The 18,369-nt window shown below is 44.8% G+C and overlaps 1 protein-coding gene across 3 annotated transcripts in view; it reads left to right on the top strand.

The window, feature by feature from the left end:
- TEX264 (testis expressed 264, ER-phagy receptor) overlaps positions 1–18,369 on the top strand; it is a 216,165-nt gene that overhangs the window by 156,089 nt on the left and 41,707 nt on the right. For all 3 annotated transcript variants that reach the window (XM_077325915.1, XM_077325914.1, XM_077325916.1), the window contains exon 5: positions 6,508–6,676. In XM_077325915.1, coding sequence (XP_077182030.1) covers positions 6,508–6,676 — 169 coding nt within the window. The remainder of the gene's footprint in view (positions 1–6,507; positions 6,677–18,369) is intronic.

The raw sequence follows: 18,369 nt of genomic DNA, 5'->3' as shown, positions 1-18,369 counted from the left end.
GTGCTTGCACAGGGGATACCTTTACCTTTATATTCATTTTTAGGGCTGCCAGACCCCCTGGTGGAAATGTGTCTTCCATGCTGCCAGGCCGTGCCCCCCAGAACCACCGATCACCTAGATGTCGAGTGGATTTACCAGTAGAGAGAAGGCCTAGGCAACATAGCATTGCACAGGAACTTCGGGGTGACAATCTGGTATTTGGGCAAAATCTCTATGGTAGAAGCCAGTTTTATCATCGAGTTTTTGGCCTGGATCTTTTTCTCCTGTTAATTCTCCTCCATCCAGGAGGGACATGGCAACCCCTATGATGTTATATGTGATTCATTTGCATCCTGCTTAGCATTAACCATGGTTAATATTATCATAAAAAAAGGTAAAGGTATCCCCTGTGCAAGCACTGAGTCATGTCTGACCCTTGGGGTGACGCCCTCTAGCGTTTTCATGGCAGACTCAATACGGGGTGGTTTGCCAGTGCCTTCCCCAGTCATTACCGTTTACCCCCCAGCAAGCTGGGTACTCATTTTACCGACCTTGGAAGGATGGAAGGCTGAGTCAACCTTGAGCCGGCTGCTGGGATTGAACTCCCAACCTTATGGGCAAAGCTTTCAGACGGCTGCCTTAACACTCTGCGCCACAAGAGGCTCTAATATTATCATAGCCGAAACCAAAAAAGGAACACAACACAACCTTAACAGGTAGAAACTCAGAAGGTGAGCTGTAAAAGAATGTAAAACTTGTTGATTGTTTATTATGCTGCACAATTAAAAACAGAATAAAAACTTCATAAAAACTATGCAGAACTAATAGCACATAAGACCAAATGCGTTTCAACCCTACTGGGTCTTCCTCAGTAGTCAGAACTGTGATAATACACTCTATATAAAATACCTATATTCAACTCTTTGTGAAGTGTAGCTGAGTGGTTAAATGGGATCTGTAAATTATGGCTGCAACCAATATATATACATTTTATCCTTTTTGGAGACCACCTCCTATGATATGTATCTAGGGTCACCATTCTTCGCTATTATTTAATTCTGTACTGAGAATGTATCTCTCAGTACAGAATTAAATAATAGGATAACATTTATATATATTGTGCTGTTAGTTCTGTATAGTTTTTATTCTGTTTTTAATTGTGCACTATAATAAATAATCAACACGTTTTAAATTATTTTATTGTACAGCTCAACTTCTGAGTTCCTAACATTAGCATAGGCACAACACCGAGCCATAGGTAAGGGGGAAATTCACAAGTGAAAGTTCACAGACTTGGGGGAAGAGATTTGTGTGATCTTATGATATGTCTTAAATATGGTTAATGACTAGGATGCATTACATTTGCACTAGACCAAGGAAAGGCGGCTCCAGCAGGAATACAGCACTGCTCCAGCATTCATTCTGCTACATTTTGTAGGTAGGAAAATAAAGCATTCCCCTCCAGCCAATGTGTTCATTGTCCTTGCAATAGCCACTGTGAGGAATTGATTGGGGGGGTGGTATTTGGGACAGCAGCAAGAGGGTGGAGGCAAATAAGTAATGCCCTATGGGAAGAAATCCTTCCAGTCCAAGTTGATAGTTCATATACTCATATTTTGGCCTTATAGCGCAAGCCTGGGATTGGCCAGATACTGATCTACCTGGAGACTCTTTTGTTCTATGTTATACCCAAGAACTAGTCGATTTCTGCAACTGACATGGTACTGTAACTAAAATATCAAAATAACAAGGACATTTACCATCTCTATCAACAGGGTTGGAAAGGCTAAGGCAGAGTATGGCAGCTGCATAATAAAGGAAAACATGTAGACTAAAGCAAGAAGGCACATTGGAAAGTATGAGCACCTTCTAGTGCTGACTCCCTGCATTTCATCATCATTGTTCAGTGCAGTCTCATATGGGATACTACAGACCAGTCACCAGGAGATTTCTAGTTAGCTTAATAACAGAGCAGGAGGGACTCCTGCAGTTGAAGCCGTTGAGGCCATTTTTCTGCCTAAAGGGCACATGCACCAGTGAGGAGCCCCTCTCCCTCCCTCAGTCCTCTCTGGTTTCAGCATCCCCCCCATCCAATTCAGGGTGGGTTGTTCTTAGAGAGGGCCCATTTAGATGGTGTCATTTGGTTGTTTACTGACCCCAACCAAAAGCCTGGCAGAAGAGCTCCATTTTGCATGCCCTTTGGAACTGGGAAAGTTCCTGTAGGACATGCAGCTCTTCTGGGAGCTCATTCTACCAGATGGAAGCCAGGATTCAAACGCCCTAGTCCTGGATTAGGCCAGACATACCATTGAAAAAATGTGCACAGATCTCTTTTAATTTGTTTTAAAAGTTACAGAATATTGAATATTGTTGAAAGCCCTTGGTAAATTTGGCAACTTATATAGGAGGTGGTCAAGCAACTCAAAAACAAAAAATTGTCCCCCCACTTATTCCCTGGGTGAGTCCTCTCCAGAGAATTCTCTCTTTTGTTGTCCAACTCTTTTGCTAGTGCAGGCATCCCTCAGTGTCATTCGCTGCCCTCATTTTAGAGTTAGTTTCACAGGCCCTCTGGCTTCAGAGCAGCTAGCAAACAGCCTAGGGTCCTGGCAAAACCTAGCTCAACAAAGGCTATTTGGGGACGTCAGTATGGTATAGCTGGCATTTATTTTAGAGAGAAGAAAATCATCCTCCTTTCCACCCCTTTCGACAAATCATAGCAGTTTCACAAAGACACGAGCTCCCCCCCCCCCCAAGACACTCATGCTGCGCAAGCCACAATATACGTCAAGCAATGCAGCTGCTGGGCGGGCAGGACGTGGGTGTTCAGGAGAGAGGCCAGCTGTTCTTTCAGTGCAAAGTCCGCTCCCTGCACAGTGTGTTGGGAGCCTTGCTTCTTAGGTCCTGAGCAGTAACCAATGTGCCAGCATTGATCAGACTCATGTCATTGGCAGCTGACACCTGTAGGGCTCAAAAGCAATGCTGCCCATTGGACAGATGAGATCTCTAAAAAAGCTTGTGGTGTGTTTGTCTGCACTCGCGGGACTAGAACCAAAGGCAAGGACAAAGAGGGGGCGAGAGACTTCTCAGGCAATCTCTGAATTAGACACACAGACACACACACATACCCTGTTCTGCACACTTCTGAAAGGAGCTGCTTTATCTGTCTCTCCTACGTTCCATTAATTAGAGAAGCTGTGAGCTTGTTCCAAAGAGTTTCATGCATATTCTGAAGGAAAGGTTTTCGGCTGCGGCAGGTTCCTGCTAGGAGCAGCAGCTGGACTCCTCTGGAGCTCTTCTTGCCTGGATCAGCATTGCTAAGTGCTCGAGTAGCGGGCAGCGAAGTGTCATCTGTTTTCCCCTGAGAACTACCAAGGAAACATTTGAGGCCCTGGACCCTCTTAATTATATTTTAAAACCTTCAGCTTACAGAAAAAATATCTATCTCCTAGATAGTGGGAAGAACAAGTTTTGAAAGCAAGGAGGTATTTCATGTTGAATTGTTTGATATGACTTCATCCCCAAAATTCAGGCTGGTTTGCCATTTGCAAACAAAATGGCAATACCAAAAGAAATCTAGTGTTCCCAGTGCTTTACAATTGACAAAAGGCCAGATAAACAAGAAAATAAATAAGGCTGCATAGTGCCTCTTGTTTGCAGTGCTTTATAAATAATAAATATTATTATTAAATTCTCCTCAGAATCCATCCAATATTTATCTTTCCTCCAAGTATCTCTCCTTTTCTCCACATAACCTAATGTTTCAACAAAACAGTATTGTGCAGATAACAGCTCCTGAACTCACCCCAATTTCTGATTTACTTATACATCTTGGGTTGAATTAGAAGGTTAAAAATCCCAGCCCCACCTCTCGCATGCCATAAAACCAATGACTCTTTTCCTGTGGTTATGGGCATATGCATTTATGTAGCCTTGGTGAACAATTGCAGTGGGAGTTGAGGGGGCTACAGGTAATAGTAGCAACATCAGAAGGGCAGGAAAAGGACAACTACAGCAGTTTCCGTAACTCCTCTGCGTTGTCAGTAAACAAAGGCAATTATTGAATGCTGTGGATTCCACAATAATTATGTACGATGTCTATAAGGAAGCAAAGTGCCACCAGGGGCTAATTGCTTACTGCCCTGTGCCTCACTCACTCACCAGCTATGGTGCCACCCAGTTCAGCTGGAACCCACAGCTCTTGAAAATGACATCCACAATTGATGTAGGGCCACAATCCATTTCAATAGCTGGGGAATGGGGCAGGTAATACTGCCTCTGTGTTGGCAGCATCACTGACATACAGGGCAGTTGTAATAGTGGGTGGGGTTGGACCGAGGAGGGCCAGATAACTTCTCCTGTTGTCATCGATGTGCCATGCGATGGTCACCTCTAAATTGGACTTCTGCAACTCACTCTACGCAGGCCTACCCTTATCCTTGATCTGGAAACTACAACTGGTGCAGAACTCCGCAGCCAGGATTCTCACTAAGACATCATGGAGATCTCATATCCGGCTGAGCCCAGTGTATCTGATAGACCACCTCCCTGTCTGTCCCCCCAGAAGAGCTCTACACTCTGCCACCTCCAACGGGCTACGGATCCCTGGCCCTAAAGAGGCACGTCAGACCTCAACAAGGGCCAGGGCCTTTTCAGTCCTGGCCCCCACCTGGTGGAATCAGCTCCCCGAAGAGATCAGGACCCTGCCGGAACTTCCACAATTCTGCAGGGCCTGCAAAAAGGAGATCTTCCACCAGGCGTTTGATGGGGCCGACTGACCCATAACATCTACAGGTCCCCCCCAAGACTGAGAGATCGAACCTGTTGAGGGAGTGTCAAAGTTATTGTTTAAGCACTGTTCTAGTTGTTCCAGTTGGTGTATTGTTGTTATTGTTATTCTGCTATATTGGATAGTGTTCTATGTAAATGTTCCAAAATGTTTTATGTAAAACGCACAGAGCCATAGGGAAAGGCAGTATAAAAATCTAAATAAGTAAATAAATAAATCTCACTGGGACTAGCAGGAAAGAGGATTCTGTCAAGCCTGCATCTCCACAAGGGAGAGAAGGCTGCTCTTATTCTGCTGGGGGTGGGCAAGGGATCCATATCTTACAGTTCTGTCAGAGAGAGCCACAGAATTATGAACCTTCCCTGTTCAGGAGCCTATAGGAATCCAATTTAGACACCAACCAGAGACAGGGCTGGAAATGTACCTACAGCAATAGCTCTGAGGAGCCAGCTGACTACAGGCAATGCCTACAAAAAGGGAAATTTGAAGCATCAAAACTTCTGTGACCAAGGGGACTATTCCCAAAATATGTGGAGAACTGATGGCAGAAAGGAATCATAAATATCACAGAATTAGATGGCTAATCCACTCGGGAAATGTTTGCAAAGCCCTTGACCTGGCATATTCCAGATTTTACATATTCATATTAAGTACATATATAAATTTGAAATGCATAAGTTTTAAAACTTAAACCTTATAAATATTTTTTAAACCGTATAAATATGAGCCTCTTGTGGCGCAGAGTGGTAAGGCAGCGACATGCTGTCTGAAGCTGTCTGCCCATGAGGTTGGGAGTTCAATCCCAGCAGCCGGCTCAAGGTTGACTCAGCCTTCCATCCTTCCGAGGCCAGTATAATGAGTACCCAGCTTGCTGGGGGGTAAACGGTAATGACTGGGGAAGGCACTGGCAAACCACCCCGTATTGAGTCTGCCATGAAAACGCTAGAGGGCGTCACCCCAAGGGTCAGACATGACCCGGTGCTTGCACAGGGGATACCTTTACCTTTTTTGCCTTATAAATATCAAATAAAGTATAATCAATGCCACCTACTAGCTGGCCTCAGCTCCCCAACATTTCAGGCAGTGGCATTTTTCCAGTACTGCTACCAGAGATCTGTGTCTAGATATAACAGTATTGATATGGAGACTGTGTGCTTTGCCATTTATCCCTGGCCCTCTTCTGAAGTAGTGCAATTTGTGGTTGAACTGGGAGTATATGGAAACATCAAGCTTCAACCTCAATTAATGGTATTTAGAAGAGCTTGCCACTTTTTTGAATGATTTGAGGCCCACTTGCTGTGTCATGTTACCTTTCTTGAAAGAATTTCTCAATATTTTTATTGATATTCAAAGCAAAGGTTGAATTCAGTACAGCTGAGTCTGCTTCAGGTTTTCGGCCAAGCACTCCAAGTTTGTTCCAATTTATTATCTGTTTCATCTCAGATGCACCAGTTGTAGTAGTACTTAAGGCACTGACTGACCTGAGTGCTCCAGCCCTTTTTCACAAGATGCAGAGCCATTTATAAATGTGGCCCCTTAGTGACTGAAAGTGATAAAGACCAGAGAATTGGCCTGCAGGCCAAAGATGGAAACATTTCCCGTGAGTCTCGGGAAACCACAGCTTTGGAATTGTTGATCAAGAGAGTTATCTTCAGCTGTCTAGAGATGTGCTTATGGAATAATGGGGATTGTAGAAGGGGAGAAAAACCACCCTCCAATGCTGTGTGTCTTATCTCTTTTAGGAGCGGAAACTGTGTGCTCATCCCAGAATGGAGATCTATAAAGGTGACCAAATCTATTTTATATGTCCCCTTGCACGTCAAGGAGACTTCTATGTGCCTGAAATGAAAGAACTGGAGAAAAAAAGCAGAGCGGCAGCAGAGACTGAAGATGCTCAGACAGATATCACAGGTAACTGTAAAACATAAATGATATAGTGCTATGATATAACAAAAGAAATCTGTCCTACTCAATGTTAATGCCATAAAGTACCCTTGAGGCACAAGGAGTTGATTTTATAGGATCTGCCTTTTGTCAATTGTCAGGTGCTGTATCAGATTCTGATTAGAAGTAGTTTTCTAGGATCTCCAGCAAGAGACATTCAGACATGGTTTGCAGTTGCCTGCCTATGTAGCAACCCTGGACTTCCTTGATGATCTTTCATCTAAGTACTAACCCAGCTGACCCTGCTTAGCTTCTGAGATGTGATGGGTCTTTTTCTTGCAGAGAATAAACTCTACTACAGCCTATATCTGCTTGCAATTGTTTTGAAACTGTGACTAGAGTTGCTAGCCTCAGGTGAGGCATGGAATTCTCCCACAATTACAACTGATCAGATGACAGAGATCAGTTTCCTTGGAGAAAATGGTTGTTTTGGAAGGTTGACTCCAAGTCATTGTACCCTCTTGAATTCCCTCCTTTCCCCATACTCCAACATCCCCGAGCTTCACCCTCAAATCTCCAGGAATTTTCTAGAGTTGAAAATTGGGTTAGGAGGGTTTTTCTTCTATTTCCTTGTTTTTGGGTTTGTTTTTTAGTAGGTAGACTCTGTCTGCTGTCCAGAGTGCTGTGGCAAATCGCTGATTGTCAGTGACAGCCCAGTATGAAGGGAAACAGATAGGATTGTATTTTACTGTTTAGTTAGCTGTTAGATTAGAGAGGGGGGCTAAGGGCTGGGTGGCTCTGTGGATTGGAGGTTAGTTTAATACAGCTAAGATATTGTAGGTTAATTAGTGGGAGTGGTCTAATTGCAATGTGAATGGCCTCCAGATCTGCCCTGTATGATTCCACCACATTGGTGTGGTGGGTGTGAAGAACTGCAGGTAGACAGGAATGTGGGAAATAGGGATGGGTGTGAAGAACTGCAGGTGGACAGGAATGTGGGTAATAGGGATGTGACCTTGCTTGGGGTTCAGATTCCAGCTATTCTGGACCAAGAGAGATATAGCGGTAGGGGGAGGTTCAATAATAGGGTGGCAGTGAAGTACACAGGTCCAAGCAGGCCCTGCTCATGGTTTTCTCACAGGAGGCAGCCTGGACAATGCATGCGCTGCCCTTCAAATATTGATCCCATCCCCACATTTGGAGGAGAGAGGGCTAGGGTGGAACCATTGTTGATGCTTTGCAATACTAGGTCCATTAACAATTTCACAAGGCATGAAGTTGACCTGACTTGCGTGATGAGACGTGGGTGTGGGAGAGCGAGACAGTCACCCTGAAAGATCTGGCCCTACCCAGGTTTTCAGTCCTGCATCAGCACCAGCTCCATGGTAGTGGGGGTAGCAATCCTGGTCCGGGAGACCTTCCACTTCAGGGTGCTCCCTGCACCATCGATACTGGGAGTTGAATATTTCAGTCTAAGGTGGGAATTGGTCAAGAACATGGCTATTTGGGTGGTGTACCACTCACCCACTGCACACTTGGATTCCCTACCAGGCTTGCTGGAGGTGGAGGTTGCGTGGGCATTGCAGTACCCCGAACTTTTAACTTGGCCCGGATTTGGTATTGGCCGTGGTGATGCTGAGGTTCTCACAGTTTGTTGCTAGTCCCACCCATCAGGCTAGCCACACCTTCAATTTCATCTTTGACACATATGTAGAGGTGGATCAGGTAGTGAATAACATTGTCCCATGGTCAGATCACCATGTCCCATAGGCTCGACTAAGAACACACCCCCTCCCCATTTTGGTGATGGACGCATTTTAGTCTGCCTGCTAAGACTTATGGAATTGGAGAGAATGCTCTACAGCAGTGGTCCCCAGCTCCCAGTCTGCGGCCTGGTGCCGGGCCGTGAAGGCCTTGGTACCGGGCTGCCGGCAGCCGTAAACAAGCATGCGCGGAGCTGCTGCCCAGTGGACACAAACACGCATGCACAGCAGCTCTGTGCATGCGCGTTTGCGTGGAGGTACCAGCGGGGCACAAATGCACATGCGCGGCAGTCCACACATGCGTGTTCGTGCAGTACTGCTGTGCATGTGGAGCGCCCGGGCAGCTGGCTCTCCCCCACCCCCGGAAGTGGTCCTCAAACTGGAAAACGTTGGGGACCACTGTTCTACAGGACCCGATGCCCTCCAACATCTCATTGGTAGCCATGATGGAGGACTGGCAGTCCCAACTGTTGGCTGCCATTGATGAGATTGCTCCTCAGTGCCCCCCTGCCCTCACCTCAAACAGGCTCCTTGGTATTCCCAGAAGCTTTGGGAGAGGAAGCAAGTGAGTCAGCTAGAATGAGTGTGGAAGTAAACCTGCAATGAGGCAGCAAGGGCATCTCATTGCATGCTTATGAAGGTGTATGAGATGGCAGTGAAAGTGGCGAAGCATGACTTCTTTGCCTCAGAAATCACATCTGGTAGCTCTTGCCTGGCACAATTGTTTAGGGTAATTAGATCTCGTGCCACCCTCAAGGAAGGGTGTCAGGATTTTGAGTAAATTGGATTTGCATTCTGAGGCATTAGTGGGCTTTTTGCGAACAACATCTTGTCACTCCAACGGGATCTACCTGCCATGATTGATACAGATTGTAAACTGGAAGCTCTGTGGGTGTTGCAGGGGATTACATTTGATGTCTTTAGATGGCTTGCGTTAACCAAAGTGGACAAACTGCTGGGGTCAGTGAAAGCAACAACCTGCCCCTTGGATCCCTACCTGCCCTGGCTGCTCAAATTGGGTGTCAGGTGGATAGGAGGACCTTTAAAGGAGATTGTGAATCTCACCCTAAAATTGGGAGAGTTCCCTGAAGTGAAGGGCTCGAGGAGACTGTGGTGTGTCCTCCCCCGCCATCGATGGACCTGCAGGACCCCACCAACTACTGACCGGTTTCGCATCTTGCGTTTCTGTGTAGGGTAGTGGAGCAGGCTACAGCGGACCAGCTCCTGGCATTTTTGGAGGAACCTTTGGCCCTAGATCCATACCAGTCTGGCTTCCATCCTGACTACGGGATAGATTCTGCGCTGGTCACCCTTATGGATGATATCCAGCACTAGCTGGACTGGGGCGGTTCAGCCATCCTCGTACTTTTATATCTGTCAGCCTCATTTGATGTGGTTGATCACGAGCTGTTGGCCCACTGCCTCGCCAGTACCAGGATTGTGCTGAAATGGCTGGTCTCATTTATCTGGAAACGGACTCAGAGGGTTTGCAGTGGAGGAGTATTTGTCAATCCCCTTGGTGCTCCCATGTGGAATGTCACAGGGGGCAATAGTCTCCCCTATGCTTTTCAACATCTATATGTGCCCTCTAGCCCAGCTGGCTTTTGGCTGGGATGTCACCAATGGCTGGACTCTCCCCTGGATACATTCACCAGATCTTTGGAAGCAGTGGCTGGATGATTCAGGCAGAGTAGTCTGAAACTCAGGCCCTACAACACGGAAGTCCTGTGGCTGGGTAGAAGGGGACAGGATCAGGCAGTGTGCCTCCCATTCCTGGACGGGGTGCAACTAACACTGGAGGTGACCACCAGAAATTTGGGGGTGATATTTGATGCTTCCCTTTCAGTGATGGCTCAGATCACGAATGTAGCCCAAATGCCGTTTTTCCATCTGCGCCAAGCATGGCTTCTAGTTCGCTACCTGTCCTTGGAACACTTGGTCACAGTGATCCATGCAATGGTCACTTCCAGACTAGACTTCTGTAACTTGCTCTATGCGGGCCTACCTCTGTCCTTGACCCAGAAATTGCAACTGGTACAAAATGTGATTGCGCAGGTTCTCACTTGGTCATCTTGAAGGGTCCATATTTAGCTGATGCTGCAGCAGCTGCACTGGTTATCAATTTGCGTCTGGATCAAGTTCAATGTTTTGGTTCTGACATTTGAGGCTATATGCGGCCTGGATCCTACCTATTTGAGACACCACTTATCTGCTTATGCCCCCACAGGGCTCTTGGCTCCATGGGTATAAATTTGCTGGGACATTTGCATGGCCTTGACCTTTTCGGTCTTGGCCCCAACCTGGTGAAAGAGCTCCCAGAATAGCTGAGGGCCCTGACAGAGCTGTCTAAGTTCTGCAGGTCCTGCAAGATGGAGCTTGTTTGGTCCGCCAGGTGTTTGGTTGAGGCTGGGGGGTAACTGTAATTATGAACTGGAGGTTCTACCCTATGCTAAGCACTTGAGCGCTACTGACCAGAAAACCCTTGAATTATAACAAGGGTATAAGGGGTGGTACCGGCCCTTAGGCTGGAACAGGTGAGTTAGTTTTGAAGTATTAGATTTTATACCACAATCGTTAATATTGTTTTAATGTTATAATGGGGGTCTTGTTGGGTGCGTATATTGTTTCTATATTGTAAGCCATCACAAGACAACAATTGCCGAGAGTGGTGGGGTAAAAATTGAAAAATAAATAAAAATAATTGTGGCCGTAGTTGACATAACAGACAATGCTAATTAATTTACCATTATAGTTGAGATGCTGTTTGTACACTAAATTTCATGCTCACAGTATCAATATGCTAGTAATTACCAGTAATGATGGATGCCACATCATGCTACACCCTTAGTTGCCTTTTCTGTTTTATAGCTTTCTCTAAAACAAATATTCTCAGTCTTTTTATAGTATGTCTCCATAAGTCAACAAAATAATTGTTCATCTCTGAAGTAGACTCAAAGGACTTGAATATTCTGCAGTTTACCACAGTTTAAAAGTGTACAGTGTTGATGTGTGAGAACTTATATCTCCTTTGTGCCTTACCATCTCCTCTTTTAACTGTTGCCTAATTATAAACAAGTTCTATCTATTCACAGTGTGGAATATTCTGGTACAAACTGATATTTCTGATTTGATCAGCATTACTTTTCTCTTTAGCCCACCCCCCCCCCCCCCATTTGAGTTGTGTATCTTTGCCACTTCTGTAGATTATTAGGAGCGAGGGTTGCATTTAGAGGCAGTCTTTGAAATAGCGTAAAAGTTGAATTAATTTTTAAAAAAATGTAATTGTGTTACTCTTTGTATGTGCATTCCAGATGAAGGAAAGGGAGAGCCGCTTTCTTAGTCAGTTTAGAGAAATCATGCCTGCTTCACACTCATGCCCATCCCCACACGTTTTTTTATCTTGTTAGGATTTCACAGGAACCTTTGCCCATCCATGAGGCATGCAAATGGTAGGTACAATTCGATACCATTAACCTTTTAAAAAACATGATCATGGAACCTTGTACCTCATGCTCTGCTGGACATGCAGCCCCCCTCACAAAGATTGTTCTGCTGTCTCTAACATTTACTGGATGTCTTATTTTAGCTGTTGTAATTACATGACTTTTTTGTACTCTGTGGCACTTTATTTAGAATTTTTGAATACCTTCAAATGGCCTTTCGATAGTGTTATCCTACAGCAACAGCTACAAAAGACTTGTCTATATATATCTATAGAAAGAGAGGTGATTGTACTCTCTACAGAAGCATAAAAATCAATGCTGTCTCCAGTTCTGATATTTTTGATGTCGTATCACAGACTGCTGCTTACTGGGATCTGCCCACATGCTCACCATCTTGTGGTACAAAAATACATGTAGCTTGCAAGTGCTATTTATAAGTATTGTGTGTGTTGCATATGGCATAGAAATGTGCTCTCTTATAAAGCACCATAAAGTTCCATTTGAAATGCTGTAGTAAAATGGAAGCAATTTTTTTTCAGTGCATCTCATTATAAAACTGACAAATTGTGCAATGTCTGAAGAACCAGACTCTGAAGTGAAATTAGATAAAAACCTACACTATACTCAATGATAAGACTTCCATTCAGTCATTCTGCCAGTGAAAAGGAGGGCAAACATTCTACATGTGTGCAAGGGTAGTCAAACTGCGGCCCTCCAGATGTCCATGGACTACAATTTCCATAAGCTCCTGCCAGCAAATGCTGGCAGGGGCTCATGGGAATTGTAGTCCATTGACATCTTGAGGGCTGCAGTTTGACTACCCCTGTGCTAAGGTGTTGAAGTTTTAACCGTAGCTTGGTTGTTATGGAGGGTAATGAATAACAGTTGTGCTTTCTGCTGAATGTACATTCACTGCTGAATGTACATGGGTGGGCTTTTGAGAAAAATCTGATGCTGAATTTTTCACAACTCAGCTAAAGCATTTTCTTCTGGAGCTGGAGGAAGTGGAATAGGAGGAAAATTCCCTCTGCCTAGACTTCTGGATTTAGTTGTTGTTGTTATGTGCGAAGTCGTGTCCGACCCATCGCGACCCCATGGACAATGATCCTCCAGGCCTTCCTGTTCTCTACCATTCCCCGGAGTCCATTTAAGTTTGCACCTACTGCTTCAGTAACTCCATCCATCCACCTCATTCTCTGTTGTCCCCTTCTTCTTTTGCCTTCGATCTCTCCCAGCATTAGGCTCTTCTCCAGGGAGTCCTTCCTTCTCATGAGGTGGCCAAAATATTTGAGTTTCATCTTCAGGATCTGGCCTTCTAAAGAGCAGTCAGGGCTGATCTCCTCTAGGACTGACTGGTTTGTTCGCCTTGCAGTCCAAGGGACTCGCAAGAGTCTTCTCCAGCACCAGAGTTCAAAAGCCTCAATTCTTTGACGCTCGGCCTTCCTTATGGTCCAACTTTCGCAGCCATACATTGCAACTGGGAAGACCATAGCCTTGACTAAACGCACTTTTGTTGGCAGGGTGATGTCTCTGCTTTTTAGGATGCTGTCTAGATTTGCCATAGCTTTCCTCCCCAGGAGCAAGCGTCTTTTAATTTCTTTGCTGCAGTCCCCATCTGCAGTGATCTTGGAGCCCAGGAAAATAAAATCTGTCACTATCTCCATTTCTTCCCCATCTATTTGCCAGGAATTGAGAGGGCCGGATGCCATGATCTTTGTTTTCTTGATGTTGAGTTTCAAGCCAACTTTGGCACTCTCCTCCTTCACCCGCATCAACAGGCTCTTTAGTTCCTCTTCACTTTCTGCCATTAGAGTGGTATCATCTGCATATCTGAGGTTGTTGATATTTCTCCCTGCAATCTTGATCCCAATTTGTGACTCCTCTAATCCCGCATTTCTCATGATGTGCTCTGCATACAAGTTAAATAGGCAAGGCGACAGTATACAGCCTTGCCGAACTCCTTTCTCAATTTTGAACCAGTCAGTGATTCCATGTTCAGTTCTCACTGTTGCTTCTTGACCTGCATATAAATTTCTCAAGAGACAAATAAGATGCTCTGGTATTCCCATCTCTTTAAGAACTTGCCACAATTTGTTGTGCTCCACACAATCAAAGGCTTTAGCATAGTCAATGAAGCAGAAGTAGACGTTCTTCTGGTACTCCCTAGCTTTCTCCATGATCCAGCGTATGTTGGCAATTTGATCTCTAGTTCCTCTGCCTCTTCGAAATCCTGCCTGTACTTCTGGAAGTTCTCGGTCCACATATTGCTGGAGCCTAGCTTGTAGGATTTTGAGCATAACTTTGCTAGCATGAGAAATTAGTGCGATGGTGCGGTAGTTTGAACATTCTTTGGCATTGCCCTTCTTTGGGATTGGAATGTAAACTGACCTTTTCCAATCCTGTGGCCATTGTTGAGTTTTCCAAATTTGCTGGCATATTGAGTGTAGCACTTTTACTGCATCGTCCTTTAAGATTTTGAATAGTTCAACTGGAATGCTGTCACTACCACTAGCTTTATTGTTGCTCAGACTTCCTAAGGCCCATTTGACTTCACATTCCAGGATGTCTGGCTCCAGGTCAGTAACTACCCCATTGTGGTCATCAGGGATGTTAAGCTCGCTCTTGTATAGTTCTTCTGTATAATTTTGCCACCTTTGTTTGATCTCTTCTGCTTCTGTGAGGTCCCTACCATTTTGGTCCCTTATCATACCCATCTTTGCATGAAACGTTCTCTTCATATCTCCAATTTTCTTGAAAAGATCTCTGGTCCTCCCCATTCTATTGTTTTCTTCTATTTGTTTGCACTGTTCATTTAAGAAGGCATTCTTATCTCTTCTAGCTTTTCTCTGGAATTCTGCATTCAATTGGTTGTATCTTTCTCTTTCTCCCTTGCCTTTCACTTCCCTTCTCTCCTTAGCTATTTGTAAAGCTTCCTCAGACAGCCATTTTGATTTCTTGCATTTCTTTTTCTTTGGGATGGTTTTAGTTGCTACCTCTTGTACAATGTTGCGAACCTCCGTCCATAGTTCTTCAGGCACTCTGTCTATCAGATCTAATTCCTTAAATCTATTTGTCACCTCCACTGTGTATTCGTCAGGGATATGATTTAGTTCATACCTGAGTAGCCTAGTGCTTTTCCCTACTTTCTTCAATTTAAGCCTAAATTTTGCAACAAGAAGCTCATGATCTGAACCACAATCAGCTCCTGGTCTTGTTTTTATTGACTGGATAGAACTTTTCCATCTTTGGTTGCAGAGCACATAGTCAATCTGATTTCTGTGTTGACCGTCTGGTGATGTCCATGTGTAGAGTCGTCTCTTGGGTTGCTGGAAAAGAGTGTTTGCTATGACCATTGTATTCTCTTGACAAAATTCTACCAGCCTGTGCCCTGCTTCATTTTGTACTCCAAGGCCAAACTTGCCTGTTATCCCGGTTATCTTTTGGCTTCCTACTTTAGCATTCCAATCCCCCATGATGATAAGCACATCATTTTTGGGCGTTGCTTCTAGAAGGTGTTGTAGGGCTTCATAGAACTGATCAACTTCATCCTCTTCAGCAGCAGTGGTTGGGGCGTAGACCTGGATCACTGTGATGTTGAATGGTTTGCCTTGGATTCGAACTGAGATCATTCTGTCATTTTGGGGATTGTATCCCAAGACTGCTTTTCCTACTCTCTTATTGATTATGAAGGCTACTCCATTTCTTCTGCGAGATTCTTGTCCACAGTAGTATACCTGATGGTCATCTGAATTAAATTCACCCATTCCTGTCCATTTTAGTTCACTGATTCCTAAAATGTCGATGTTCAGTCTTCTCATTTCTTGTTTAACCACGTCCAGCTTGCCTTGATTCATGGATCTGACGTTCCAGGTTCCTATGGAATAAAAATCTTTACAGCATCGGACTGTCTTTTCGCCACCAGTTACTTCCACAACTGAGCGTCCTTTCGGCTTTGGCCCAGCCGCTTCATTCATTCTGGCGCTACTCGTACTAGCCGTCTGCTCATCCCCAGTAGCATATTGGACACCTTCCGACCTGAGGGGCTCATCTTCCAGCGTCATATCGTTATACCTATTGGAACTGTCCATAGAGTTTTCATGGCAAAGATACTGGAGTGGTTTGCCATTGCCTTCTCCAGTGGATCACCTTTTGTCAGAGCTCTCAGCTATGACCTGTCCGTCTTGGGTGGCCCTGCACGGCATAGCTCATAGCTTCACTGAACTACGCAAGCCCCCTTGCCACAACAAGGCAGCGATCCTTGAAGGGGGTCTGGATTTAGTAGAAAAGTTATTAAAGTCAACTGCAAAGACAAAGCACCATTATAAAGCAACGTGGAATTGTTTTGACTGTGACTACAAAATGTATTTTGCTTAATTCTGATCTGAGGATGCCTTTAAAAGTTCAGTTCAATTTTAAGTGTATGCCCCTATTCCGAGAGCACTATACTGTGGTAGAAGAAGAAGAAGAAGAGTTGGTTCTTATATGCCGCTTTTCCCTACCCGAAGGAGGCTCAAAGCGGCTTACAGTCGCCTTCCCTTTCCTCTCCCCACAACAGACACCCTGTGGGGTGAGTGAGGCTGAGAGAGCGCTGATATCACTGCTCGGTCTGAACAGTTTTATCAGTACCATGGCGAGCCCAAGGTCACCCAGCTGGTTGCATGTGGGGGAGTGCAGAATTGAACCTGGCATGCCAGATTAGAAGTCCGCACTCCTAACCAGTACACCAAACTGGTATCCAATGCGCAACTTTTATATGAGAATTTTCAGGTGTGATGTTAGGCAGAATTCCATTATGTAAACATAATTCTTTTTTCTCGAAGCAGTACCTTACTGTAGTGATCCCCAACCTGTGGGCCGCAGACCACATGTGGTCCTTCGACTAATTGGAGGTGGGCCCCGAAGGACGTCTTCTCCCCCCCCCCCCGCCCGGCCCTTTACAACACACTTCGGGTGTCATTGTCTCCCATCACTCCCAGATGGGACTATCTCGTTGCAGAGAAACAAGCTCAGGGTTCCCATTGATTTGTCATTATCATGAGTTAAAATTTCCATGAAAATAAAATGTTCCTTATGTTCATTGTTGTGGCATGTCTGTATCTTATTTTGAAGGGATGTTTAAACATTACCATAGTGATCAGAGAGTGTTAGGGCAGTGGTTGAGAGTAGAGGAGTAAACTACCCCCCCCCCCACACCGGGCCTCAGTAAAAGGCGTTGAGTGGTCCCTGGTGATAAAAAGGTTGGGGACCACTGGCTATGTCACAAGTAGGCAAGCAGGAAAGTCTTAGGGCATTTTCGCACATCAGTAAAAATATTGTTACGCCAGCTGAATGGCAAAGCGCTAATTTTTTTTGCGTTTCCCAGTCCCTCCTCGCCTTTTTGCTGTCTCACTCTTGTCTGCCGCTTTTTCGCACATCTCACCCTGCACATCTGCTGCTGGAAATGGCAGAAGAGAGCAACGGCTTTATACGCAACTCACTTCCACCTGTAATCAGTTTAGGCAACGAATCCCCATTTTCCAAGAGTTTAAAAGTCCCGCGATGCCCACTAATTTTTTTAATCGTACTTCTCCATTGATTTGCCTGTGCATAGAATCATAGATGCATAATGCTTTTAGAATGCCACCCCTTATAGGATCACGAGTCCTTTGATACTTTTAAAAATTAATATGGTTCCTGATTTGCGGGGGGGGGGGGGACTTTCAAGAGTTGTGCTTTGTCTTACAACTTTGAAAAACAAATTATTTTATTTCTGGCATTCTTGTTGGATGAACTATATTTGCCACAAAGGTCTGAATTTCTTCACCATGCCCAAAGTTGTTACCTTTGCCTGCTTTTTTAGTAAAGGAAGCCAGCCTGAATTCCTTTTAAGGAACAGCTTCTTTTATGGCCAAGAAACCATAGATAAAGAACACTTAGATACAACCATTTTTATCTGGAAAAAATCATTTTGTGGTAAGGATTCTAATTTGGGTTTAAATTTGGAAGGACCTAGAACCTTGTATGAGTGCCAAAACTTACCTGACAGATGTATCAGTTACTCATTGTAATTATAGCCTAATCTTCCTGTTTGGAAACTCAGGGCCATTCCGCACGTCTTAAATGTAGCAGAAGTCTTACCTTTGGTAAACGCTATTAATTCAACATTCCGCATGACGTCGTACACAATCTGCAACACTCGCTTCGTTGTAGCGCTTTTCAGGAAATCCAGAAAAGTGGATTCCCCCTAAAAAAAAACCTCTAGACTCTTGAGAACAACCTGCAACACATCCAAAAAAGACGTGTGTTCTCAATGTAGTGGTGGAAAGAATGTTCCTCCCTCGCTCTCCCCCCCGAGCTTCCGGAGACGCGATCGCCATTTTTTTTCCTTAGACCGGCGAAAGCAACAAATGTGCGAGGCTTCTCCCGCTAAAGTCCCTCCACAGAAGTACTTAACAGTAAAACAAAGCTCCCTACTAGTGTCTTTAGAGTTTCCAAGCACAATACAGCCCCCTGTTCGACACAGGCCATAATTTTG

This window comes from Paroedura picta, chromosome 3, assembly GCF_049243985.1.
Source record: "Paroedura picta isolate Pp20150507F chromosome 3, Ppicta_v3.0, whole genome shotgun sequence".
In the NCBI taxonomy this organism is placed as follows: Eukaryota; Metazoa; Chordata; class Lepidosauria; order Squamata; family Gekkonidae; genus Paroedura; species Paroedura picta.
This window is presented reverse-complemented; position numbering and strand designations above follow the sequence as displayed.